Raw genomic sequence first — 27,462 nt, forward strand, 5'->3', positions numbered from 1 at the left:
TTCTTGGCCGGAGGGGGGGGGCAAAATAAAATTGCAGTTGCATCATACAATACATAATACGGGTTTTGTTTTTAGAGAGACTGTACATATCTTTTAGCTTCCACGAAAGCTTTATTCGGACGATGTGCGCGCAAAAAAGTTGTAAATTTTACAATATTTTCACCCATCATCAGGATGAAAAGGGCTTTATGTGAAAAATTATTTCTTTTATTTTACACTATTTTGGCCCATGATCAGGGTGAAATTCTTTACCTGTGCCCTCCAGATTTTTTTCTTTCATTTTTTGTCGGGGGCACTCCTCTGTCCCGCCCCACACTGGCTACGCTACTGGTTTTGACCCCCCATCCTACTTTAGGTGTGCTAAAAATTACTCAATTAAAGTACTCTAAACTTGATTTGCTCAGTTGTTTTCTTTTTGATGTACCGGTGTTCAAATTGTTGTAAATTGTAAGTCGTATTGACATGGGGTTGTCACTAATGTGAAGCTTTGAATACGCTAAATTTTTGACCTGAAACCAAAAAATTGACCTGGGCCTATTTCAGACTGATTTTGCTTGATCGCATCACATATTCACCACTCAGATTATCCTTATTTCAGTCAATTTCAGAAATGTCTTGTTTACAAACAAACCGCAGGAGTCTCCCACAGGCGCAGTCGTTCCACCTCTCGAAAGAGAAATAGGATGAGTAGGAATAATCATAGGAATCTTCATCAGAGAAGGACAAAGCGTAGTCGCTCCAAGAGGAGTAGGAATCTTCATCAGAGAAGGACGAAGCGTAGTCGCTCCAAGAGGCATCATAGGAATCTTCATCAGAGAAGGACGAAGCGTAGTCGCTCCAAGAGGAGTAGGAATCTTCATCAGAGAAGGACAAAGCGTAGTCGCTCCAAGAGGAGTAGGAATCTTCATCAGAGAAGGACGAAGCGTAGTCGCTCCAAGAGGAGTAGGAATCTTCATCAGAGAAGGACAAAGCGTAGTCGCTCCAAGAGGAGTAGGAATCTTCATCAGAGAAGGATGAAGCGTAGTCGCTCCAAGAGGAGTAGGAATCTTCATCAGAGAAGGACAAAGCGTAGTCGCTCCAAGAGGAGTAGGAATCTTCATCAGAGAAGGACGAAGCGTAGTCGCTCCAAGAGGAGTAGGAATCTTCATCAGAGAAGGACGAAGCGTAGTCGCTCCAAGAGGAGTAGGAATCTTCATCAGAGAAGGACGAAGCGTAGTCGCTCCAAGAGGAGTAGGAATCTTCATCAGAGAAGGACGAAGCGTAGTCGCTCCAAGAGGAGTAGGAATCTTCATCAGAGACGGACGAAGCGTAGTCGCTCCAAGAGGAGTAGGAATCTTCATCAGAGAAGGACGAAGCGTAGTCGCTCCACGAGGAGTAGGAATCTGAATCATAGGAATATTCATCAGAGAAGTAGGGTGAAGCGTACTCGTTCCAAGAGGGGTAGGAATCTGAATCAAAGGAATCTTTACGAAACATTCCTTTCAAACTGACGCAATCCTCGTTATATTCATTTATATCGTTTGGTTCTCCAGGAGCCCAGTTCGTGTAATCATCCTGCAGAGATTCAATGCAAAGAATCAATAGCCTTTCAACAACTCTTCCTATACCTTTGTACAGGAGCCAACCGTTGTTAAACCGTGATGAACCCATACTTTTACTGTAGCGTATACGCGAACGCGAGCGAGACTACGAGTTACGCGAGAGCCCGTAAAATTCGTCATGCCTGGAACTATTTGTGCGTATGCCAGCTTACACGTTGAATTCAGTATTTTTCAGGTAGCGGCTAAACATTGCCGTTTTATTCTGTAGTTTTATTGCTGATATCAAAAGAGAAATCATCGAAGTTTTTGTCAGGCTGAGTGGCAATGATATTAACTGACATTCCTCGTAAAATAATCGTGAATTATACGATATTTAGCTTCTTTTCGTTGTTGAAAGGATTCAATCATGTTTTACCGTTGTTCATCACCGTTTAACAACTCGCGTCCGGCGCGTCTGCGTGGTTTACTTCGCTCGGGCAGCTAAAGCTGCCCTCGCGAAGTAAACCACGCAGACGACGCGGCCGCATCGTTGTTAAACGGTGATGAACAACGGTGAAACATGATTGAATCCCTAAATGTTAATGATATTTAAGAAATAAAGGTAATGCATTATCCTTTACACCCAAATAATGTGTCCGAGGCAGTAAAAACGTAAATACTGGGTGAGGCGCAGCCGAACCCATTATTTAAAGGTTTTTACTGCTGAAGACACATTATTTGCGTGTAAAGGATAATGCTGCACCCTTTATTTCTATTCTATTACCAGAAAATAGTGCAATTTAAAGAGAAAATGTCATTTTTTGGCACAAATATTTTAAGTTGTTTACTTCAAGGTGGAGCGCGTACGCGTAAGTGACAGCGCGTATCGCGGAAATATTGCACGCGTAACCAAGCGTAATGCTGTGCGTAGAATGTGTTACGGCGCTTGACCCATTATTGCAGAATAATATGGGCTCTCACGTGACGCGTTTCAACAAATCACAGTGCGCGATTTTGAATAATGGGTCGTGGAGGTAATAGAATAATGTATATTCTATTCTTAACAGGCTCTTAAAACTTGTCCTACAGAGCCATAATTATTTTCGTATTTTTGAGGGGCAGCAGATCTAGGTCTTGTCATCAGTGTGCGCCTGAGACAGAACATATGACTGCAAGCTGTAATGGTCAGCCAGCACTTGAAGTCTATGTTAGTAACACCAACCATGTCACAGACTTCAAGTACTAGTGATGTTTGATGCACCGACGGGCTGGGCCCTCAACCCGTAATAGCTTAAAAACATCAAGGTCACAAGACTGGCAGGATTGAGGCCAGACACTTTCATAATAAAGACTTACAACTGATTAAGTTCCAATATATACTGCGCCAATAAAGTATCCTTACACTTGGAAAAATAATCACAATTTCCAAACTGAACAATATTTGGGTAAATTTGTTTTTTTACTAGATGCACTATCTAATCCTGCACATTATGACACCACATTGAATCCAATGTGACTTCAAGAAGCAAAGTTACAAGCATTTGATTAGATGAAGGTGCAGTTTTAAAAATGACAAACTGGCCTATTCAAAACTCCACAGACTAGACATCTGGTTTGAGAGTGGTGAATGGCTAATTTATGCATTTGGCTTTAATTTAAAACAAAAGAACAAAAGAAAACTGAAACCAAAGAACTGACAAATAAAATGAAAGTTATGAAAAGTACAGAGAAGCAAAAACTTAAATAAAAACTGCATTAAATAACGCTTCATTGAAGAAACTGTGTTGTCTCTTTCATGTCTCGCTTGTTGGAATCTTTCAGTCGCCTTCGTGTATTCAATTGCTTGTAACTTAACTTCTTGAGGTCACATTGGATTCAATGTGGTGTCATAATGTGCAGGATTAGATAGTGCATCTATTAAAAAAACAAATTTACCCCAATATTGTTCAGTTTTGAAATTGTGATTATTTTTCCAAGTGTAAGGATACTTTATTGGCGCAGTATACAAAAGTCCCATAGGGCAAAACAGCAAAGGTGACGGGCTGTCTCTAACGGAATTGGTATCTGAACTTGACCTTAATGTCAATATATTCATCCTAAACTGCTCTATATAGTCAGTTTAGAGCCATATGTAAACTGACTACATATTTAGTTTATTTAGACCAAGTTATCCAATATTCGGCGTTTACCCTAATCGGAACCGACTATGAAGAGGTGTTTTATTATAGGTCATCTGCCTCGCCTTTACCAGATGAGCCACGGGGAGAATAGATTTGTTTGTTTTTTCGATTTTTTATTTATTCATTTGTTTTCATTATTTGGACCTGCGGAGATTTGAACTCGTGATCTCTCGCAACAAAGGGCAAAGACCTTTTAACCAGTGTGCCAGTGTGATCAGTACCGAAGCAGTAGTGTCGTTTGCAATCATAATATTCGGGAAGCACTGAAAACAATTAATTTCAAGCGGCATGTCCTTAAGGGCTGGGGTATGAACGTTTGGACAGTATTTATTGTGGGACATTAGAGCACATCAGACGAAGAATGTCATTCTGATATCAAATAATTTTGATTTTTTTGAAATTCGCAAATTGGCAAATGATTAAAATTGATATTTTGATATTTAACAGTACTCGAAGTAAACTTTACAAATCTGATGATTTATAGTTAAAGTGTATGTAGGTGGGATGAAAAGCCGACGATCAATTGAAAATTTTGACCTTTCGTATTGAAAATATAGATTTTTTTCCCAAAACACCAAAAAAAATTAGGTCTTTTTGGGAAAAAAAATCCATATCTTCAATATGAAAGGTCAAAATTTTCAACTGATCGTCGGCTTTTCCTCCCAGCTACATACACTTTAAGAATATATCATTAGACTTATAAAATTTATAATATAAATGCAATTCGATATGTCTGATGTGCTCTCATGTCCCACAAAAAATACTGTCGAAACTCTCAAAACGCTCATTCCAGATCCCTTAAAAGAGTTAATATAAAGACCACTTAAGAGCCTGTATAGGGCACCGGACACCGTGCAAAATCGCACGTACCACTGGATCGAGGCGCACCGTATTGTGAATCGACCGAATTGAGAACTCGTTACGCGCTTACTTACGATCTACCTTTCGCGAACCGACCCCTAAATGTTACTGTCTGTTTCAATTAGGCCTAATGGAAAAAAGGCACACTTATTTGCATGATTTTTGGCTAATTCAAATCGGTCATTAAGTAATAAATGTTAAATCCTGCAATTATGTACCAACGCCTGACATGACAATGTGGGAAAATGAGGAGGGAAATTGAGTAATTTTTAATAATCTTATAAAGAATGTTATTACAATCGCAAATTTCCAATTTGCGATTGTACTGTTTTTCGTCAGTTCTTCTTCTTTCTTTCTTTCATTCTTTCTTCTGTCAAACTTATAACGAGCCATCGTAGCCATATGCTTTAGGCCAATGTGACCATATTGTACCATTGGGTGGGGGCACAAATGTTACATGACCAACTCGGGGTCAACAAAGGTCATCCAAAGGTCATTATGGCCAAAATGTGATTTTCACTAAAAATGCTTCTTCTTCCACAAATTACATGACACAAGGACGTCACTTGCATACCTGCATCGCCTTTAGCCAGTGTTTAAAAGTTGTCCAAAGAATTGGGGTCAAATGTCATTAAGGGATCTGGAATGAGCGTTTTGAGCGTTTCGACAGTATTTTTTGTGGGACATGAGAGCATATCAGACATATCGAATTGCATTCTGAATACGAAGAATGTCTTTCTGATATCAAATAATTTTAATTTTTTGAAATTCACGATGTAATATAAATTTGATGACAAATTATTAAAATTTGATATTTTTCACATTTTTGATATATAACAGTCCTCGAAGTAAATTTTATAAGTCTTTAAGGGATCTGGAATGAGCGTTTTGAGAGTTTCGACAGTATTTTTTGTGGGACATGAGAGCACATCAGACATATCGAATTGCATGGGGTCAGGTTAAAGGTTATCTGGGGTCAAATCTTATCATTTCTTTTTCTGGACATCTGTAAGGGGTTATGGGGCTCAAACTCAGTGATAACAAATCTCGTGACCAGGGGAACAGTTTTGCAGGGGTCAGGTCAAAGGTCATGCAGAGGTCAAATTTTAGAAATGCATTTTTGGACATCGGTATTGGGGTACGAGGCTCAAACTCGGTGACAACGAACTTAATGATGACCAGGGGAATATGTTGGAACACTTTGCAGGGTCAGGTCAAAGCTTATCTGGGGTTAAATCTTGTAAGGGGTACGGGGGCTCAAATTCGGTGACAACAAACCTTGTGACCCGAGAAACATTAAGGTCAAATGTTAGGTCAAAAGGTCATTAAAGGGTTCTGGTTCTGGTTCTGGTTAAGTCGGCATTGCCAGACATGCTGTACTTCACCAACTACATGCCTTGCGATTGTCTGCGCTCTGTGAGCGCAAATTATCTCTAGTTCTTTTTCTGTCCGGAAATTCTAGAATGATCATTTTGTATGTAGACTGAGTATGCAATATTCTCAGACATCATGGACTCCGATGGCCAGTCGTAAAATAGTCAACTGTAGTCAACTTATTGTTTTTCCTAATAACCGAGTGGCTGACGTTTTCCTAAAGCAAATTTAGTACACATCTGAGTCAGGCATTTGGTGGCGTGAATACACCAATATGATTTATTGTTTTTCTTCTAAAATCTGTTATCAAACACTTCGATAGGAGAGTAACCAAATTTCATACCAGAGTTCCGTCCGTCCATACAAATGTATTCTCTGTTTCTTGGTCGTGTAGTCCAATCCAACACCCAACGTCACTGTACTCGGTGTTTACTGGAAATTAAATTAAAATGTAATAATTGATAACCATATTGTCACGTCTGAACTCGGATTTAAAAAGAAAATATTATTTCCGTAATTATATCCAGCGCCGTCTGATTTATTTGATCATTCATAAATTTTAATATAGTGGTCGTGTGCATCAATTTAAAATAAAAGTGCGTATTTATTGTTTTGGCATAGTGTATTAAAGTCTAATCAAATTGCGCACGTATTTTCAAATTTTGGGTTGTTTGTTTGTATATATTCCAGTCCATATTCATTTCCGGAACTGGATGGGTTGCGGGGTTTTTACCATGTTTTCGTTTTACCACTGGTTACCAATGGCCGAACTCGCTTTCACCACTTGAACTTCGCCTCGTAACACAACTTCAGTCAACAACAACAACAACGGCCCGAGCAATTGGAGACAGTACATCATTTCCTACCGTTATGAACTTTCGCGATCAGCGTCTGGTATTTTACATTGTCATTTATATACGCATTTATGAACTCGGAGTCATTCGCGAATTTATCACCGGTATCAATTCTTCTGATTCGATTGAACGGACGTGGGTTTGTGTATAGGCCTACACTTTAGTGAGGATGTATTATTAAACAGGTTTATACATATATATTTAGATATTTCAGAACACCGTTAAATTGCGAGGAACTTAGATCATAATTCGGTTTCGGTCAAATCAATTTGTATTAAATTTTGGATTGCACTTTCAATATGGCGCTTGTTTGAAGCGAACATTGATTGACCGTTACATTTTGGAAGCCATTTTGATTATCATACACTTGGACTTTATTGAAATTTATTGTTGTTTATTATTATCAAATTCAAATCTGAGTGGGTGTTTTTTCGAATTCAAATTTGAATAGAATGCTATTGTGCCATATACTTAATATAACCACTGGTGAAATAGAGAAATTGAAATTTTTGTACTTGAAAGGTCATAACGGTAGGAAATGATGTACTGTCTCCAATTGTTCTGAATCGTTTTGACCAGATGCATACTTGTACGGTTTTGAACAAAATCTGATCAATTTTGAAATTTGACACCTGTGGGAAGGAGGTCATAAATCTTTTTGGAGCAAGGTGCATTTTTGCCACCAAAGTTTTTCTGGTAATTCAAGTTCTTTAGCAGAGTTAGTTCCAAGCCTTAATCACAAAGCTTGCACGATATATGAAATCCATACACTTTATAACTGGACTAATAAGTAAGAAGATACATTTTGACCATCTTCTCTGCTAAATGTTCTGACATAGAGGGGAATCCCTTCCCCATAAAAAGAACACTGTCTTTCACGCACACACAGTTAAGGAGGCGCTGAAAAAACTGCATTAGACATATATACTAACAAGTGTTTTTGAACGCCTCTTTATAGCATTCTTAGCGTATGTCAGTAGCAGTGGTTAATATTATTTGCTATAATTCTAATCCATTTTGCCACCGCAGGCGGGCTACGGTAATTCAAAAAGTGTCCCATTTTGAACGGAAGTCGGAAGCCATGGAAGCGGAATCCAAACGAGCTGAATTAATTTGAATTCTTCTGTCCCTTTTTCACCCGTAAATTTAATTTACCCTCTTGCCATCCCTAATTACGACCCCCGACCCCGCACTTTGTGCATCCGCGGGTATTCATGCTCGTCGAAAATTTCGCGAAATAAGGGGTGTTTTCAGATGAAGAAACGTGAAGTTCGCGAAACACACAAAAAAGGGGTGTTTTTTTTTCAATTTTTCAAACCATGTGTTTGCAAAATTGAAAAAAATGTATTTCTATCGAAATATCACTTCTCTTGCTTTTACCAGAGAAGAGGTAATATTTTATTATATCTTCTGTGTGGCTTTACGAAAATATTGCAGTTTCACAATTTTCCGTTTGGCGCATATCCGGTGTGCACCCGGCCAAGTGATTGAAGTTCATACATTTAGCCATGGGACCTGTGAGCCAACCCTACGCGTTTTTGCCAGAAAATGGTATTATTAGAAATATCGTTCGCGTTTTAGCAAAAATAGGGGTATTGTCGAAGGGCAAATAATTCGCGAAATCGCTAAAAAAAGGGTGTTTTTCCCCTGAAAACTTCACGAAATGAGATGCAAAAGGGGGTGTTTTTAAAGTTCACCGACAAGCATGAATACCCGCGGATGCACGGAGTGCGGGGGGGCCGGGATTACGACATGTTTAAACAAACTCACATCGAATAAAATTCTGCTCTTCTTGGCTATGGATGCTAGTTAAATTCGCACCCATACTTTGGCATTCAGCTTGAGCTTGAGAGAAACTGACCCTAGCACTTTCAGCAAAGTAGTAGCAGTGATTACCAAATGATTTCCAATTTTCATCGCAAGTTGCTGTGCCTAAATAGTCAGAGGAAAGAAATATGTGTTTACCGCATACATAGATTATAGGCATTTTAGAAACACATCTTACCAAGAAGGTTATTGTGTTATATTTTCAACAAAAGTATCTCCAGATATACAGGGTGGACTTCAAAATTAACAGCCTTTGGTGAACATGTTCTAAGCCCTTGATTTTTCTCTTGGTAAAATGAGCGTAATGGTTGTTCCGGCCCGTAACCAAGCCATTTTGTTTGATCATGTCAATTAAAGAAAGAACCACGCATCGCACACAAGAACATTCATTTGTAACACTGTAAACATTAGGGGCTGTGCAATAATTATGAGCCCTGGGGAGGGTAAAATTGGGGGAGAGAAATTTTGGCGTGCCGAAAGGGGGGGAAAGAATTTTGGCAAGCCGAGAGAGAGGGGGGGCAAGCGATTTTTGGAACACATTCACGGGGCGCCTTTTTAATAAAACGCTCTAAAAAGGCTTAGGAAAACAGTACGGAAACGCTTAAATATGCAAATTTTCCTGCGCTCGCAACATACATATAGACCATTTAAAGTTTGCAAATTGGGATCCAAAAAATTTGGCATGTTCAAAGGGGGGGGGGCAAATATTTTTTGGCGGGCCTAGAGGGGGGGCAAGCGATTTTTGGCGTGCCGAGAGGGGGACAAGCGATTTTGGCGAGCCATTTGAAATGTTACCCCCCCCCCCTCGGGGGCTCATAAATATTGCACAGCCCCTTACATTGTGATGTAATGTACGGTATACCGTGTAGAGAGGCAGATACGCCAACGGGAAAATACTCTGAACCTCTCTTTGAAAAGACTTGAATCCCAGTCCCTTCGTAGACTATGTTGAGTTTATGATCATTTGGCATCTATTTAAATCATCTAGTTTCACCTGATATTGGTGGCGTTTAACTCTGAGAGTTCTGAATATGAGAAAATTCTGCCCGAAATTAGCCATTTGCCATTGAAAACCGTGTAATAGATAATTAGTGGTCTTTAACCCTAGGCAGATTTTTTTGTTATAGTTTGTTAGCATAATCATAACACTTGCATATCGAGCTAATCTCTTATACACATATATTTTCAATAAAATGCTTTGATCCCTAAGATCCGGAAAAGGCGCTATATAAAACACCGAAATTTATTATTTATTTATTATTAATTTTCCCCGTTTCCGAAATCAGTGCCGTAGCCGGGGTGCAGCTGCCCCCTATCAGAGGTTTTACCCACTCTTGCCCCCTGTGGGATGCTGGTCGCCCAAAAATTCAAGATTTATAGTCCCTTCTGTTGTACTTTTAGCCAATATTTGACAATTCCCCCCCTTGAAAATTGCCTTGCACCCCCGGCTACGCTACTGTTTAAGGTGCATCAAATCTTATTTCAGTTCTGAGGTTACCTGAATGACTAAATTAGATACTAAATACTATTAGTAATATGTATACAATACTCATAGCATTTTTTTCTTCGCAGTAATCCAATTTACTTCTGAACCCTTGTGATAGAAAATAAATCAATTCATAATTCTCACCTTCGTTATCATGGTTATTAGCTGCATCCGTTAGAAGCAAGGAAAATCCTCGGTGAGTAATAGTAGAGTCTGATGTGAATTCAAACAGTAGCGTTTCATTAATCGAAGATAAAATGGGCGACGGAAGAGTTTCATTACCGGTGTACTGAACAGATCTTGGTTTATCGGTAATTCCAATGTACAAAAAGTCCCATCCGAATTCGAGATCAAAATCGAGGAACTGAACTAGGACCCTACGCATCGCTACTGATGTTACTGTCCAGTCACATACCATGTCAACCAAGTAATTAGAAGGGTATGCTGGTGATTGTATTGTAAGAGAGGAGTTCAAACCCATTTGAAATTCTTCCTGAGGACATCGGATATCTGCGTGAAATTAAGGGGAACGATCAATCTTGTGGAAAACTAACTAATACATAGAGTCTTAATACGAGGATCAAAATCAATATATATGTAAAGAGTTTCTCATACACTTTCAGATGTTCTCTACATGCATAGTAAATAGTTTGCAAACTATGAAGCTATATGTTATACACAACAATAGTATCACTGCAACAATATTATCACTGCAACTTAGAGATAAAGAAGGCAACTTAGAGATTTGGGAGCACGGTGGCCTAGCGGAACGGGCTCCGACTCATAATCGGAAGGTTGCTGGTTCAAGCCCCGGCGTGTTGTGCCCTTGAGCATTTGAGTAAGGCACTTTATCTCGATTACTCCACTCCACCCAGGTGTATAAATGGGTACCGGTATTCTTAAATGCTGGGAAGGTAACAGACTCGCTGTGGAGGAGGTGTAGCGATCCCCCCATAGCAACATTACATGGAGGAGTCTGGCCCAATCGCCAATGAAAGAGAGATGGGCACTCCGATCACTGTTTATACAGGATCGTCTCCTTTACCTTTAGAGATAAAGGATCCTTTAGCAGACCGAAACATTCTAAACATTTTACGTTGATCATATCAGAATACCTTGTATCGTCACAGTGAATGACGAAGTTACCGTATTTCCTGCATCATCAGTTAAGGTATACGTCACAATCGTCACACCAATCGGGAATAACGAAGCAGGAGTATGACTTGATGTCAGAGTTTGCGAGTCAGAGTTGTTACTCCCTGTAGGTGATGTCCATGTCACGAGGGCTGTTACCATTCCCAAGTCAGCATTTTGTATTATATTTGCTGGAACATTACCAATAATGAGATCTTCATTATCTATAAATAATAATGAATAATAAATCACACCAAACGCATTGTAAATGGTCCATTGCGCAATGAGTAGATTTTCAATTGAGGCGATCCCGGGGGGGGGGGGGGCATACGTCATGTGCCATGAAATGACCCAGTTATTTTTGGCAAATCCTACACCCAATGACCCCGGGGTTTTTTCAGTAGCCTACACTGAATGATCCCCTTTTTTGAACAATTAGTCCTCAAAATTAGAATTTTGGCGCATTTTGAAAAAAAAAACGAGTTTTGTCTATTTTGTACTGTAAAATTGGAAAAAAAGCTATTTTTGATCGTTAATTCTATATTATGCCCTAAAAAGTATAGGAAAACGTTAGAAACACGCTTAAATATGCAAAATTTCCTGCTCGATGCGCTCGAATTATATGATAAGACAAAGGTTTTAAATTCGAGTTCCCAAAAATCTTGCCTGTGTAAAGGGGGGGGGGGCAAAGATTTTTGGCATGTCAAAAGGGGGCAGGACAAAGGTTTTTCGGACCAAATATTTTTGGCACGGCCAAGAGGGGTGAGCGATTTTGGTGAGAATTCCCGCCCCCTACACATATATATTGCACAACCCATAAACTAAGACAGAAACAAAATGTACTTTACTGCAAGTGTCCATGTAAAAGGAATACGTGTTATTAAAAATGAAACAGAATAGAAACCAGTGACTCCAGGACCTTCGAAGGACATGATAAACCTGATATGTAATTAACGTAAATGTGTGAAATCCACTCAGAAACTGGCTCATGTAATTATATTAAATATGATGTAAACATGGTAAAGAACAATCTTATCATAATACCTTGTATCGTCACAGTGAATGACGAAGTCACCGTATTTCCTGCACAATCAGTTGAGTTATACGTCACTATCGTCACACCAATCGGAAATGACAAACCAGGTGTATGACTTGATGTCAGAGTTTGAGAGCCAGAATTGTCACTCCCTGTAGGTAATGTCCATGCAACGGTAGCTGATGACATTCCGGGGTCAGTTTCTTGTATTATGTTTGCCGGTACGTTGTCGATGACCGGTTTCTCATGATCTAACAGGGATCAAACCAATACGACAACTCATTTAGTACGGATTGCGTGATTTGAACCGAAGGCCTGTCTACTCAGTACTGTAAATGGCTAAATTTATGTGAACGCAAAACAAAGTTAACTCGGTAACCAGTGAGCTCTTATCCTTCGGACGACTGGACTCTGAGTCTATGCGATTATGTATAACAACCTTTCCATGGACCTGATGTCTAATTAATGCAATGCTTGAAGTCCGTTCAGAAATTGGTTCATGCGTATTAAATAAGATCTATAAACATAGATGACGTTGGTATTGGAGGTTCTGCCTATGACTGGTATAGCTCATATCTTGATAATAAACATCTAAAAAAGTAACTAATTAAAAAACGGGCTATTGTATTACAAATCTGTAAAATGCGTTGGAAGCAAAATTTATTTCTGCGCATTTTGACACCTCATTTTATACGATAGCCCAGTAATCAATAAAACACTGGTTAATTTAATAATGTAGTGAGGACCAGATTTGAAAGTTGCACTTGCAACAATACAAAAACACACATATATCATTACACAGATTTCCTTCCATTATACTGAATACAAATCAACAGAATTTACTGCAACTATCAAATCTTGGGTTACTTGTGCGCTGTGACGTCAATATATAGTCAATTGCTACAAATGAGGTGTCAAAATGTGCAGATATAAATTCTGCTTCAAACGCATTTGTAATACAATCGCCCATTTTTTAATAATGGCGATTATTTAAGGGGGGTTAGTTACTTTTTTGAGATGTTTAGATCATTTAGAATACTGGTATCAGGTACTTATTCTAAAGATTTACATTTGGAGTATGGCCGACCTCAAGGATCTGTAACCGGGCCATTGGGCTTTGTGTATTATACTAATGTTGTTGGGAGAATTTTACGTCAACATAATGTGAAATATCATATATATGCTGATGATACCCAGATCCTACAATTCCTGGTGATGTTGTATGTGCATTATGGAAGCTCTCTAGATGTGTTGCAGACATACAGACTTGGATGATTGAAAACAAGCTCAAACTAAATCAAGAAAAGGCTAAGTTTTTTCTGGCAGCATATCCCCATCATTTTAAAAACATTGCCAATGCTAGCCTTACTCTTGATGGTATGGAGATTTTTCCATCCACTTCTGTTCGTAACCTTGGGGTTGTTTTTGATCGTCAAATGTGTATGTCTGCTCACATCACCCAACTTTGTAAATTAGTCAATGGGCTCATTAGAAACATCAACAGAATTCGTCCATATTTAGATTTCAATACTTGTCACCATAACCCTCATATTCTCTCACGTCTTGATTACTCTAACATTTTGCTCAATGGAATAACACAGAATCATCTCCCCAGACTACAAAAATTACAGAACAAATGTGTCAAGCTGATATATCGTAAGCCCAAGTCTGACCATGTGAAAAAGGTGGTCTTAACAGCCCTACATACGCGTCACCTCCAAAGTTTGAGTGCCCCCGGGATATGATCTTTACCTTGTATCGTCACAGTGAATGACGAAGTCACCGTATTTCCTGTACAATCAGTTGCGTTATACGTCACTATCGTCACACCAATCGGGAATGACAAACCAGGAGTATGACTTGATGTCAAAGTTTGAGAGCCAGAGTTGTCACTCGCTGTAGGTGATGTCCATGTCACGTTAGCCGTCGCCATTCCTGGGTCAGTGTCCTGTATAATATTTGCTGGTGCATTACCGATGACTGGGTTCTCACCGTCTACCATGCGAATAACAAGTGCATATAGATTCTAATGAGTAGGTCTGTGATTCCATTAATAACATATGACGAACCGTTAATCTAGGAATAAGACTTAAACTAAGACAGAAACAAACTAAGACAGAAACAAAATATGTCAAATATTGCAAGTGTACATGCGATAAAGAAATATGTCTGAAAAGAAATTGAAACCATTGACCTCAGGACCTTCGAAGGACTGCGTCTCTGAAAAAAAAACCACCTTTCAATGGACCTGATATTCTGTTATCGTAATATGAAGACCATTCAGAAACTGGTTCTTATAATTATATTAAATAAGATGTAAACATTTTAAAGAACAGGTATCAGACTACCTTGTATTGTCACAGTGAATGACGAAGTCACCGTATTTCCAGCAGCATCAGTTGCGTTATACGTCACAATCGTCACACCAATCGGGAATGACAAACCAGGTGTATGACTTGATGTCAAAGTTTGAGAGCCAGAGTTGTCACGCCCTGTAGGTGGTGTCCAAGTCGCGATAGCTGCTGACATTCCTGGGTCAGTGTATTGTATTATGTTTGGTGGCTCGTTGCCGATGACCGGTTTCTCATTATCTAACGTTTAACGCACATAAATAAGTAAAATTCAATAAATAAAACACCAAATCATTCAAAACAATATATTTCCCGATTTATGATCTGAGAATCTGCAATATGTTTTTCGGTAGTAAAAGAACATCCGATCTCAATCACCAAGACTGTGTAAAAGACTAACAAAAACCAACTTGTAAAATTAATGAGCAGTCGTATGTGAGCCATTATGTAATCTTTACCTTGTATCGTCACAGCGAATGACGAAGTCCCCGTATTTCCTGCACCATCAGTTGAGTTATACGTCACAATCGTCACACCAATCGGGAATGACAAACCAGGAGTATGACTTGATGTCAGAGTTTGAGAGCCAGAATTGTCACTCCCTGTAGGCGATGCCCATGTCACGATAGCTGTTGCCATACCCGTATCTGTGTCTTGTATTATGTTTGACGGCACATTGTCGATGACCGGTTTCTCATGATCTAACAATGACGAAACAATTAAAACTAGTGGCAAATGGTGGTCATAGACCACAAACCTAGCTGGGGCAGTGTTGGTGTTGTGGAGGTATGACCCCTGCAAAATGTTCCAAAAATGTTCCCCTGGTAATGGGCTTGTTTTCACCGAGTTTTAGTCCCGTACTCCTTACAGATGTCCAGAAAATGCAATTTTAAGATTTGACCCCAGATAACCTTTGACCTGACCCCTGCAAACTGTTCCAAAAATATTCCCCCGGTCATCAAGTTTGTTGTCACCGAGTTTGAGTCCCGTACTCCTTACAGATATCCAGAAAATATATTTCTAAGATTTGACCTCTGCATGACCTTTGACCTGACCCCTGCAAAATGATCCCCTGGTTATGAGATTTTTTGTCACTGAAAATGTCCAGAAAATGAAATTATAAGATTTGACATCAGATAACCTTTGACCTGAACCCTGGAAAGTGTTCCAAAATGTTCCCCAGATCATTAAGTTTGTTGTCACCAAGTTTGAGTCCAGTACCCCTTACAGATGTCCAGGAAATGCATTTCAAAAATTTGACCTCTGCATGACCTTTGACCTGACCCCTGCAAAATGTTCCCTTTGTCATGAGATTTGTTGTCACCGACTTTGAGCCCCATACTCCTTACAGAAGTCCAGATAATGCAATTGTAAGATTTACCCCCTTAATGACCTTTGACCCCAATTCTGTATGCAAGTTATAGGCGTGTGGTATAGCCGATGCAAATGACATCATTGTACTATATAATATGTGGCAGAAGAAGCATTTTGAAGGTATTTGGTTAAATACCTGAAATGCCCCCTTAATGACCTTTGACCCCAATTTTGTTTAGACCTTATGGGCACTGGATATAACCAATACATATGTGCAAGTTACGTAATTGTAGGGTGTAACCTGTAGGAGGAGAAGCATTTTGAAGTTATTGCCAGAAAGAAAGAAGAAAGATCGGATAGCAAAACAGTACCTAGCTCGGGGGGTTGTAAACCCCCCAGCTAGGTAACAAATCATGATTCGAAACGTACAGAATTTTGAACCAAAAGTTTTACAAATGCAAAAGACCAGATTTTGCATTTGACCTGATATTCTATTCTATTAGACATGTTAGATATAATGCTTTGAGTCTATTCAGAATCTGGCTCATTAATATTATATAAGATCTAAAAATTGTAACGAACATGTATCATAAATAATACCTTGTATAGTCACAGTGAATGACGAAGTCATTATATTTCCAGCAGCATCAGTTGAGTTATACGTCACTATCGTCACACCAATCGGGAATGACAAACCAGGTGTATGACTTGATGTCAGAGTTTGAGAGCCAGAATTGTCACTCCCTGTAGGTGGTGTCCAAGTCGCGATAGCTGCTGACATTCCTGGGTCAGTGTATTGTATTATGTTTGGTGGCTCGTTACCGATGACCGGTTTCTCACTATCTAAAGTTTAACGTACATAAATAACTAAAATTCAATAAATAAACCACCAAATCATACCAAACAATATATTTCCTGATTTATGAGAATCTGCAATATGTTTTTCGGTAGTAAAAGAACATCCGCTCTCAATCACCAAGGCTGTGTAAAAGACTAACAAAAAATCCTATCTGTAATCATGATCATATTCTTTTCAAAATAGTTTGCGAAATAGTCACAAACCACGGCACCCAACGCTAGTTTAACGTGTCCATGTAATGAGCCCACCAAATAAAACACCAGCAATAAACAGCCTTTCAAACCGATTGATCTCATTGTATTGCCATTTCTTTTTAGGCTTTCTGAATTGAAAAATTCTCAGACCCATGCCGGAATAAATTAGGTACTGTTAGATTCAGGAAAACAAGTATTTTCTCTCCATGTAATGCCGCCAGTCCCAAACGGTGGGGGGTTTGAGTAAAAGATCATCGAACCATACGGTCAAATTTCAAACTTGCTTAAAAGGGCTTGTATAGCGACGTTTGCACAATATTTTGTGGGATCTGAGAGCACATCAGACACACCAAATTGCATTTTGAATACGAAGAATATCCTTCTGATATCAAATAATTTAGATTTTTTGAAATTCGTGATATAATACAAATTTTATGATAAATGATTCTTAAACAATTGAGAATGTTCTTGCAATCATATTGGTTCTTACCCGTGTGATATGACACGATATCACACACCCGCTATTTGAACCAATCGGGGGTGCATAGCAACAACCATGACAACCGGACTGATCGATTCTAAGCGTTAGGTAATTCCTTGTCAAATGTAGGATTTAATTAGATTAAAATTTAGTATATTTATTTGAATTGAAGTGTTTAAGAATGAGAATAAAGGCATTGTTTTAGCCGCTGTCGTGCATCTATCGTGTCATATAACACGCGACATCATTATTTTCGGCGTAAAACAACGAGGCGAAAAATGCACTCCAGCGGCTAAAAACAATACCTTTATTTTCTAATTAAAAAACGATATTGTTTATATAAGCATTAAACGTTATAAATCTAATGATATGAACTTAAAGTGTATGTAGCTGTGAAGAAAAGCACATAGCAGCCGACAGCAGTTGTCATATTACTACACAACAACTATTCAAATACATGAAAAGTGATTCTCATCTTTTATGAAATAACTTTAAATGTAAACAAAGTTAAATGACAAAATTAAATTATTCATCACATCACATTATGCCGATTTCAACGCTACCATGAAACCCTTGGTCCTATTTCTTTTCTTCTTCTTTTTTTTTTTTTTTTGGGTGCACCAAATTGACTTATTACAGCCTATCTAAGGTACTTGTTAACATTGTGCGAATCCTTCTGAAACTTTTAAATGAAAAGCAGTCATATGTGAGCCATACATGATCGTTACCTTGTATCGTCACAGTGAATGACGAAGTCCCCGTATTTCCTGCATCATCAGTTGAGTTATACGTTACTTTCGTCACACCAATCGGGAATGACGATCCAGGGGTATGGCTTGATGTCAGAGTTTGCGAACCAGAGTTGTCACTTCCTGTAGGTGGTATCCATATTACGATAGCAGTTGGCATTTCTGGGTCAGTGACTTGTATAACGCTTTCTGGAACATTGACGATGACTGGTATTTCGTAATCTATAACATGTAAAAATGACAGAGAACGCCAAAGAAACAAGAAACCAAAAAATTCAGAAACAAAGTACATTTTCAGAATACATTTAAAAACAAGCGGGGTGGAGACCCTGATCATGATTTTTTTACTTTCCAACTTACCCATTTCACAACGATCACCGGAATATCCATCCAAGCATGTGCATATGTACTTCCCAATTCTGTCATGACAAGTACCGCTATGTTTGCAAGGGTTCGAATCACACTCGTTCCTCCCTAACAAATAAGCAGAAGAATATAAATAAGGTTTATTGTGTAAAGACCTACTTGACTACCACTTTACATATCCTTACAGAATTTTCTGTGTGCGATTCTTTTTAATCTTTTAAAGGCGGTATGCTTACCACAATACTCAGCTCTGTCCAATAATTTGTCAAGCGCTTCCTTAGTCCAATTGATACGGTTTATTAATGGTCTCGGGTCATCCACATACCACAGTTTCATATTCTCTGCATATTCGTCTACTCCATTGCATGCTTGAGTAGGCGGTCGAGGCGCGACTACCGCTTGACAAAAACATCTTTCGTTATAGGATAGTGACCACCTTAAAGTGCTTCTTTGAGATGGATCTGGTCGTTGTTTCAGTACGCAGACTTGACCGTTTACTAGGCAAATTACTAAAAGTAATCAAAGTATAGAATTACACGAATGCTTTCGTATTTTGTGACCAAATTCGAGTTTTCTCCTTCATAGTTCATGCATAACATTAAACATAATGATCACAATGGATACATTTGAGGCTCAAAATTATATCAGTGGTCAATGAAAATTTATATATTTCTTTAATTATACATCACTCCAACATGGGTTCTCTTAAGAATTTCTGATACATTAAAAAAGACGTCATTTTTGATACTTTTGAGCAATTATTATAAATATTATACAGAGTTTACGGCAGGTGATTTTTTGATCTATGAATACAATAATGACGTCATAATATTTAAAACCTAAGCAGCAAAAGAGAGCCCTGACCTTTGGCCCCCTTCATTACATGCTTTATCCCATAGCACAAGTATAGGCATATGTCAACACTTACAACCACTTCCCCCACCAATTGAGTGGTTTAATTTCTCCCCTTTGATAGTATTGCAATATCTTTAACCAAAGAAACTCAACACGAAGCCCGGACACGAAGAAAGGTTTTCCGAGATAGACATTTCATAAATTTTCCAATTAGCTTACTCTTCTCTTAAACTTGAAAGTTGATGGTCATTCGATCAAACTGACATATCAAAATAAGCATGGCCGCTCATGTCAGCTTCGGTACGAAACTCTGTTTGCAGCCAATTTTCTAGCTATTTCTACCCTAAAATCTTGTTTTCATTATAAAGTAAAATGCTCTCATTTCAAAATAAATCAGTTTCAGGGGAATTTTTTTAATAAGTTTAAAATTCCGAATTTTATAGCTCATTCCGCCACTTTGAAAACATGCCTTGAAGGGCGCGCTATACCAAATAGCATCCCCATTGAAAACATGGCGTTTTTCTACCCCGCCTCTAAAATTACGGCGTTTTCTACCATGGCGTTTTCTACTCCCGCATGACAATATGTTTCACATTTTTACATTATCCTTGTATTAATCAAGGGGAAGACAACACCAGGGAAGAAGATGATATTCTATGTGATGAATACCAATGCATCTGAGAAGTAGAATGTTTTACCAGTGTGTATTGCCAACAATGACATATGGGGCCGAAACATGGACAACAACCAAGTACCTGGAACAGAAACTACAAACGGCCCCAAGAGCGATGGAAAGAAAGATGCTCGTACCTTAAGAGTTAAAATTAAGAACACTGAAATAACACTAGTCAAAGACAGTATGGTGAAACTCAAAGAAGCGAAATGGAGATGGGCAGGTCACCTTGCACGAAGGGAAGATAACAGTTGGACTAAACGACTTACAGAATGGCAACCAAGAACAGGGAAGAGATCAAGAGGACGACAGAAGAGGAGGTGGCGATATTGCCAACCATATGGGACCTAGGCCTACATAGACAAGAAATACAAGGGATAGAAAAAACTGGCAGAATAAAGAAGAGGGCTACGTCCAACAATGGTTGAACACAGCCTAGTGAGGTAAGGTGAAGTGACCCATATTGGTTTGATTTAGGATACTAGCGGTCACCCGTATTTCGCGGTCACTGTGTTTATCGGTTACTGCCTTTTGCAGTATTTATATTTTATATTCTTTTTAATGTACTGGTCAGGTGTAATGGGCAGGTTCAATTGCAGTGTTTGAGTTAATTTTTTACACCCCATTTTGAAAGTTAAGGTGTAATTTCACTTGGTGCAGGGCAATTTGAGGTGCAGTCTCGGAATAATCAAAATAAATGTACAATTTTGTAGAACAATACTTTCAACATTGGCAAAGTATTTTGCACAGACACTGATTATGCTGCTAACCTGTGAGTTACGTTGCTAAAAAGTCACCCATTTAACCATCTGTCTCTATGGGACAGGAAATTGTCAAAAGTTGGGGATCTTCAAAAGTCACCCATTTGGGCTACTAAATCACAGTTTGGCAACTCTGTTTAATTTGGGTGATTTGGATACTTTGACCTAATTCAATAAACAAACATTTAACTGTTGACAATAGGTTCTAGTTTGAACACTGACATGATAATGTTGACAAATTAGTTGAATAAACAATGCATGTTAATTACTCAAGTCAGAATCTCCTGTGTAATGGTGTAGTGACCCAATCTCAGCATTGATCAGATCAGACATAGGATTTGCGGGTTTCATGTTTAACAGCATAACTGTATTGTAGTGTATTGTGACTGTTTACTCAGTGTCTACTCAGTGCTTAGCTCGCAGGTTGCTTGCTAGTGCATTGCTAGGGCATTTTAAACTAATTAACATTATTTGACACCATTAACGTAAACAAAAACAAAATTGGACGTTTTATTGGGGTGCGGACAACCTTACTCTACGCAACGCAAAAATCCGTTTTTCGAAATAATGTAAAACGTAGAAGTTTTTAGCCTTACCAATTCGCCAAACTCAGTAATTTATTATAGATAGATTTTCCTCAAACTTAAATACAATGTCAAATATCTCCCCTTTATGCACTTTATGTAAAAGCATTTTAGCGCAAATGTGAATCAGTAATTAGCACAATTATTGCGCGAATGCATTGTGGTCCCGATAATTGTAAACAGTTTCACTGGTGCGAAGGTATGCCGTATTACTACATAGCCTGACATAGTTTATTTTAAGAAGTAACAGTGATTTTATGTCAATAGAGATTTTGCGATATGAAGTTTGAAAATTTACTTTAACTTCCACGGCAACTTCAAATATATTCAAGTTCAAGTTCTTCCTCGGATTTACTTCAACGCGAACGTCTGATTGGTTACCGCACAACCATGCCAACAGCGTCTTGTCGCTTAAACTCGGAACATGTGTATCAATGGGCGATAAAAAGAAGGGCATGTGTAAGCGACCGCATCCCCGAACTGCACCAACTTTTCTCCTTTTTGGTGAACTTGTGTATGGAAAGCTTCGAACAAGAAGCCTTAAAGTCGTACCCGGGTATACCAAACCGCAGCTTTGGTTACGATTTGTGGATGACCCTTTCATTGTACGTAACCGTAACGAGTTTGACGGTTTATTTGATGGTTTAACACATCAATAGCGTGGATGACAACATTAAATTTACTCCAGAACTAGGCATTTGAGATTATAATCTGATCTACTGGACTTCCGTTTTATGAGTGGCATTGCACATCCTATCTAGGATGTATCATCAGGCCAACTGATGTTAAAGCGGCAAAAGTTCGTTGACATGTGAAGCGGATGTTGTGTCACAGGTCGAAGATGAGCCAAACCACTGAGGGATCTCCTTGATGGCTGAACAAGTTGCGATGTAGCCCGCCTCCCTTGTTACGTGAAGGTTCCTCTCGTTTGACATAAATAGCTTACTTGATCCCTCTCTCAAACCATCTGCTTTCGCGGTCTAATATTTTGACATCCTTAGGGGCTGTGTATTATTTATGAGCCCTGGGGGAGGGTAAAATTGGGGGGGGGGGCAATAAATGTTTGGCGAGCAAAGGTACCCGTGCGAGGCCTAACTAAATGTTTTGCAAGAAACAGATTCCTTAAAAGCAATCTGCTTCTTGCAAAACATTTAGTTAGGCTTTGTTCAAATGCGAAAATACTACACGACATTACAAACGAAAGCTTGTAAGATGGTGCTCGGTTGTATTTGTAAATATCTTTCTTCGTATAGAAAATGTTAACATATTACACAACATAAATAGTCCGTTATTTCTAAGAAATGGTAATGCAAAGTTTATATCTTTTAAACTTCACCATAATATTATCACGATATCAAAAATCACACGTAAGGGGGCTGTCATTTTCTTCGAAAGGGGGTCATGAATATACTGGGGGGTCATAGAATTCTTAGACCAAATATAGGGGGGGTTATAACTTTTTAACACCCAAAATAGGGGGGATATAAAATTATTTAAGGGCTGGTGAAAAATGTTCGTGCGCATTCATTTAATTTAACAATCAAAATGTGCGCACAATCTTTTGTTATAATATAATGCAAAATTTTTGTGCATTCCGCGCCTTCTTTACACACACGATCAAATTTTAACGCACTCCGCACACTTTTTTCGCTCTAAAGTTTTGGTGCGCTCCTCGCCTTTGTTTACCTTTATTTACTCCGGTCACCGACATATTCATGACCACCCCCCGAAGAAAATGACATCCCCTAAAGCAATAAGCACTTGATCATTGTCATTTTTGGCTCAAATGTTCTTTGGGAAGTTAAATATGACATATTGCACAACATACAGAATTAAAGCAGGGAAGCTTCAAATTGCAAAAAAAAATCAAAAGTTTTCTCGGACAAAATGTTGCTTCAACTATTGTCACGAATAATGAATGCAAAAGTTTTAACTTTATACCAAATGTTAAAGTATGAAAAATAATATTTCACAGTATCAAAATTAGAAGCTACATACACGCCACGCCATATATCATGTCTTTCGTGTTTCATTGAGAAGTTTAATATAATTTTGCATAAAGAATTAAAGCTAATAATGTTATAATTCACTCGGTAATTTTTTCTAGCACACACTGTATATTGGCAAACAATTGGAGGTTGTTTCTTACAAATATCAATCATATCATATTATGCTTTTATACGTGCACCTATTTAAACCTGACTTGTTTCTGGGCTTGAAGACTCGTACAATTTCAGCCGCCTTGTTTAAAATTTTTATTATTAGACTATTATTATTTATAATTACCCAGAACAAAGTTAAATATTTTATCAATGAACCTATCAACCTATGATATATCTAGATACATTGTTTGGAAGCCAAAACCATAGTCATGTAGTCAAGACCGTGACGCCGCGGTAAAATGCTCATGCATCAAACGTGCAAAAGAAATTAATAGGCTTTTAAAACGTTTTTAGTTTGGTACGATCACTGTCGTCGTTGTTAATGTTATTCCAAGAAATGTAGGCATATATCATCATGATAAAAATATATAATGTGTTCTATATGACTATTACGTTGCCAACCAACGAGCAAATGACCATTAAACAATACATATTTAAAACTGAGATCAAACAGTGCATCTAATAAGGCAACCTGGTCTCTCAGTCTATATCGCACTGAATCACATTCGATATACAACCACTAACCACGATATAAGTTTATCCAACTAGATTGCCCTGCAGGGCTACAAAGAACCACTAAATATGGATATCTAAGAAGCTTTAAACTATAAATTAGCCCCTGATAGAGGGCTGGGCCTGAAGAATGAGGGAATTTATGGGATAAAAAGGATAAAAGTAAAAATGTATGACGGGCTGTCTCTATGAGTGTCAATCAGCAGAGACAGCCCGTGACCTTTAAGGTTAAAGCAACCTTAATGTACGGTAACCTTAATGTAACATTGACAAACACTAATAATGTAACATTGACTAACAGACAAAAAGAAAAAACATTGACAAAAAGTAACCTTACTGTAACATTAACCAACAGTAACCTTAATTTAACCTTAAAATTGTACCAACAGAGGACGCTATTTATGCCGTATATTCAGCGCGATATAGACTGACTAACAAATGCGATTCAGTGCGATATAGACTGACTAACGAATGTGATTCAGTGCGATATAGACTGACTAACGAATGTGATTCAGTGCGATATAGACTGACTAACGAATGTTATTCAGTGCGATATAGACTGACTAACGAATGTGATTCAGTGCTATATAGACTGACTAACGAATGTGATTCAGTGCGATATAGACTGACTAACGAATGTGATTCAGTGCGATATAGACTGACTAACGAATGTGATTCAGTGCAATATAGACTGAATATTAGAGACCATGTTGCATAAGGGTTACGTGTGATCGTATGAGGCTTAGTCAGAAACATATAATTTGCATATACCGTGAAATATTCTACGAGGGGTGGTCAATGCTGACCAAATTTAAGCTCATACGATCACACGTAACACTTATGCAACCTGTGGTGCAATGTTACATTAAGGTTACTGTTGGTCAATGTTACATTAAAGGTCATATAATATTGTTCGGATAACATCATATCATTGGCAAGCTAATATTATGAGGACAATAAAAATGACTCCTTTTTTGAGAAAATAAAACGTTTAAAATTGATATCCCGCAAAAACCAACAGATTTGACCTAGAAAAAAGTTGACGTCATGAAATGAGATGTGCCTGTTTGAGAGAAGGGACTGTCACATGGTTTAGGAATACAGATAAGATTCCTTAACCATGTGACTTTGAGATGATTTGAAGTGACCTTCACTTGAGATGAGTCTGGTATTTATTCCTAGCTATTATGTGAAATGAGACACATGTAGCAGCTGACAAGTGCATTATTTTGATATGGATGTACACATATTACAATTCATATGTATATTAACAACATGAGAAATATTTGGACTAAAAATAAAATAAAAATATTTTGAGCTTAGAATTTGAGCGTGATCGATCTGAGACTAGTATATTCAGATATACTAGTCTCAGTGATCAATATTGTATTTATTATGCAAATAAACAATTTCAATGAGACGGTAGCTAACCTTTGTTGACAGTTGAAGGTCGCGTATTTATACATGAATCGTAGATCATCTATATGATCTATGCATGAATGAACATAAAAAGAGCTCTATAGCTCATGTGTTATTGTGATCATAGGGGAAGAGCGGGTAATCCTACTCTTGATATTGGTATGGTTTATTCTATCTTACGTTGTTTTAATGTGTAGTAATAGGCTTAAATGAAAAAAGATGTTCGGGATTACCCCACTCTCCCCTATAGTGTCCGCTTCATTTACTTACGTCATCAGTCCGCTGCCTTGAAAATTAATTTCGCTTCAAACAGGGGAAGGACTCGTACGAGCCCGAACTTTACCAACACAATTTCTCTTTTTTCAGGAGAAATACGCATAAAAAAATTGCAACGAGTGTCAACTTGTAATGTAATGATTATTCTCTTCGAATGGAGTTAAACTTGTTTTTGCAATAGATATGCCTTTTAAGGTTACTTTTTTTCGAAATTACCTCCTCTGTTGGTCAATGTTACATGTACATTAAGGTTAGTATTGGTCAATGTTACATACTATACCTTTTCTGAATCGTTATGACCAGAATATTTTGTCATGGTTTTTGACAAAAACTGAGCATTTTGAAATTTCAACCCTGTTGTATGAAATTTGACCCCTGTTAACCCTTAGGGACGGGACACTTTTTAATTTTTTTAGTATAGCTTATCTTTTTCTACGCATGTTTTCTCATCAAGAAACGTTGATTATAAGATAATTTCAGAGGCTGCACGATAGGCTTTTCTTCCAACTAAACTGATAGTATAGTTGCAATTTTTCCTGATTCTCTGACATGTTCTGATTAAACTGCGCACAATTATTACATTATGGTGCTCATGGTGCATTTGCCTAAACTGGCGGGTTTAAGGAGGCTGAATTTAAGTTTTGCGGGGGATACAATTTGGGACTTTATGCAACATTGTGCTGTTATTATCAATTTTATTGGGGTTTGATGTGATATTTCTTAAATTTTGTCATAAATTTCTGAGGAGTACCCGGTATGTACCACTTTTTAGAGCCATTTTTTCAAAAGCTCATTCAAAACTTACATTCAGTTCTGATCAACACTTATTGGTATTTAGGTTCAGTATATATCACCTCAAACTTCAATAAATATGATAATATCAGAACAATGATCAGAAATTCAGAAACTTTACCCCCAACAAAACTCAAATACAGTGTCCTTAAATCTGCCATTTTAGGCTAATTCGCTACATTATGAGCACCGTAATGTAAACTAATGGAAAGCACATTGTGTATCAAAATTATTTGACACCATCTCACGACACACCCCAACAAATATTTAACCCGTGTGGTTTATGCCGACCCCTTGGCACTTCTTCAAAAAAATATTCCATACTTAAAGTAAAGTCTGTAAAAATGGAATAATTTGATAACACTTACCCAATAAGGCCACCAATAAGGTGGCCCTGTTGTCTAGTATCATCCCGCTTCCTTCAAGTTCTGTGATACCATGAAAATTACGTTTATTAATATAAAGTGTACTTATAGCTTGCCACACAGAACTATTTCTGATGTAAAGTCAGATCCTTGAGGCCTGCAAGGGTATAGGCTAATCGATTGTACTAGCGCGCCTGACGATGCGGTCTATTTGCATTTCATTAATAAAAATTCCATTTAAAAGGGATGTGCGGCGACGGAGTTAGTTTGTGGCGGATGTGGCACACCGACATCGCCTGGTTAATAATTACATTGTACAGCAGAGCACTAAAATGAATACCCGGGATCATACACGTGAATGTGGTATGTACGATTTGATATTCAGACGATAAATCTTTGGATACCGTGGTAGAAAATGAAGAATATCTCTCGTAATTTTTTTTTCTAAAGAAGCCATATATCTATGCTTGCACTTG

At 38.1% G+C, this 27,462-nt stretch overlaps 1 protein-coding gene and 1 long non-coding RNA gene across 2 annotated transcripts in view; both read right to left on the bottom strand.

Moving 5' to 3' along the window:
• Nucleotides 1–1,434: 1,434 nt before the first annotated feature.
• LOC140149770 (uncharacterized) lies at nucleotides 1,435–8,712 on the bottom strand. Its single transcript, XR_011858730.1, has 3 exons — nucleotides 8,560–8,712; nucleotides 6,279–6,367; nucleotides 1,435–1,554 (listed from the first exon to the last, which is right to left on the bottom strand). It is a non-coding gene; the product is annotated as an uncharacterized lncRNA (long non-coding RNA).
• Nucleotides 8,713–10,127: 1,415 nt separating this feature from the next.
• Nucleotides 10,128–27,462, bottom strand: part of LOC140150108 (hyalin-like) — a 44,750-nt gene continuing 27,415 nt past the window's right edge. Inside the window, exons 16-26 of the mRNA XM_072172111.1 lie at nucleotides 26,990–27,117; nucleotides 18,823–19,095; nucleotides 18,581–18,694; nucleotides 18,200–18,442; nucleotides 16,538–16,780; nucleotides 15,082–15,324; nucleotides 14,621–14,863; nucleotides 14,025–14,267; nucleotides 12,281–12,523; nucleotides 11,218–11,460; nucleotides 10,128–10,612 (exon numbers count right to left, since the gene is read on the bottom strand). Of these exons, the coding sequence (XP_072028212.1) occupies nucleotides 10,128–10,612; nucleotides 11,218–11,460; nucleotides 12,281–12,523; nucleotides 14,025–14,267; nucleotides 14,621–14,863; nucleotides 15,082–15,324; nucleotides 16,538–16,780; nucleotides 18,200–18,442; nucleotides 18,581–18,694; nucleotides 18,823–19,095; nucleotides 26,990–27,117 (2,701 nt within the window). The remainder of the gene's footprint in view (nucleotides 10,613–11,217; nucleotides 11,461–12,280; nucleotides 12,524–14,024; nucleotides 14,268–14,620; nucleotides 14,864–15,081; nucleotides 15,325–16,537; nucleotides 16,781–18,199; nucleotides 18,443–18,580; nucleotides 18,695–18,822; nucleotides 19,096–26,989; nucleotides 27,118–27,462) is intronic.

The sequence above is a fragment of the Amphiura filiformis genome, chromosome 4 (genome assembly GCF_039555335.1).
Source record: "Amphiura filiformis chromosome 4, Afil_fr2py, whole genome shotgun sequence".
Lineage (NCBI taxonomy): Eukaryota > Metazoa > Echinodermata > Ophiuroidea > Amphilepidida > Amphiuridae > Amphiura > Amphiura filiformis.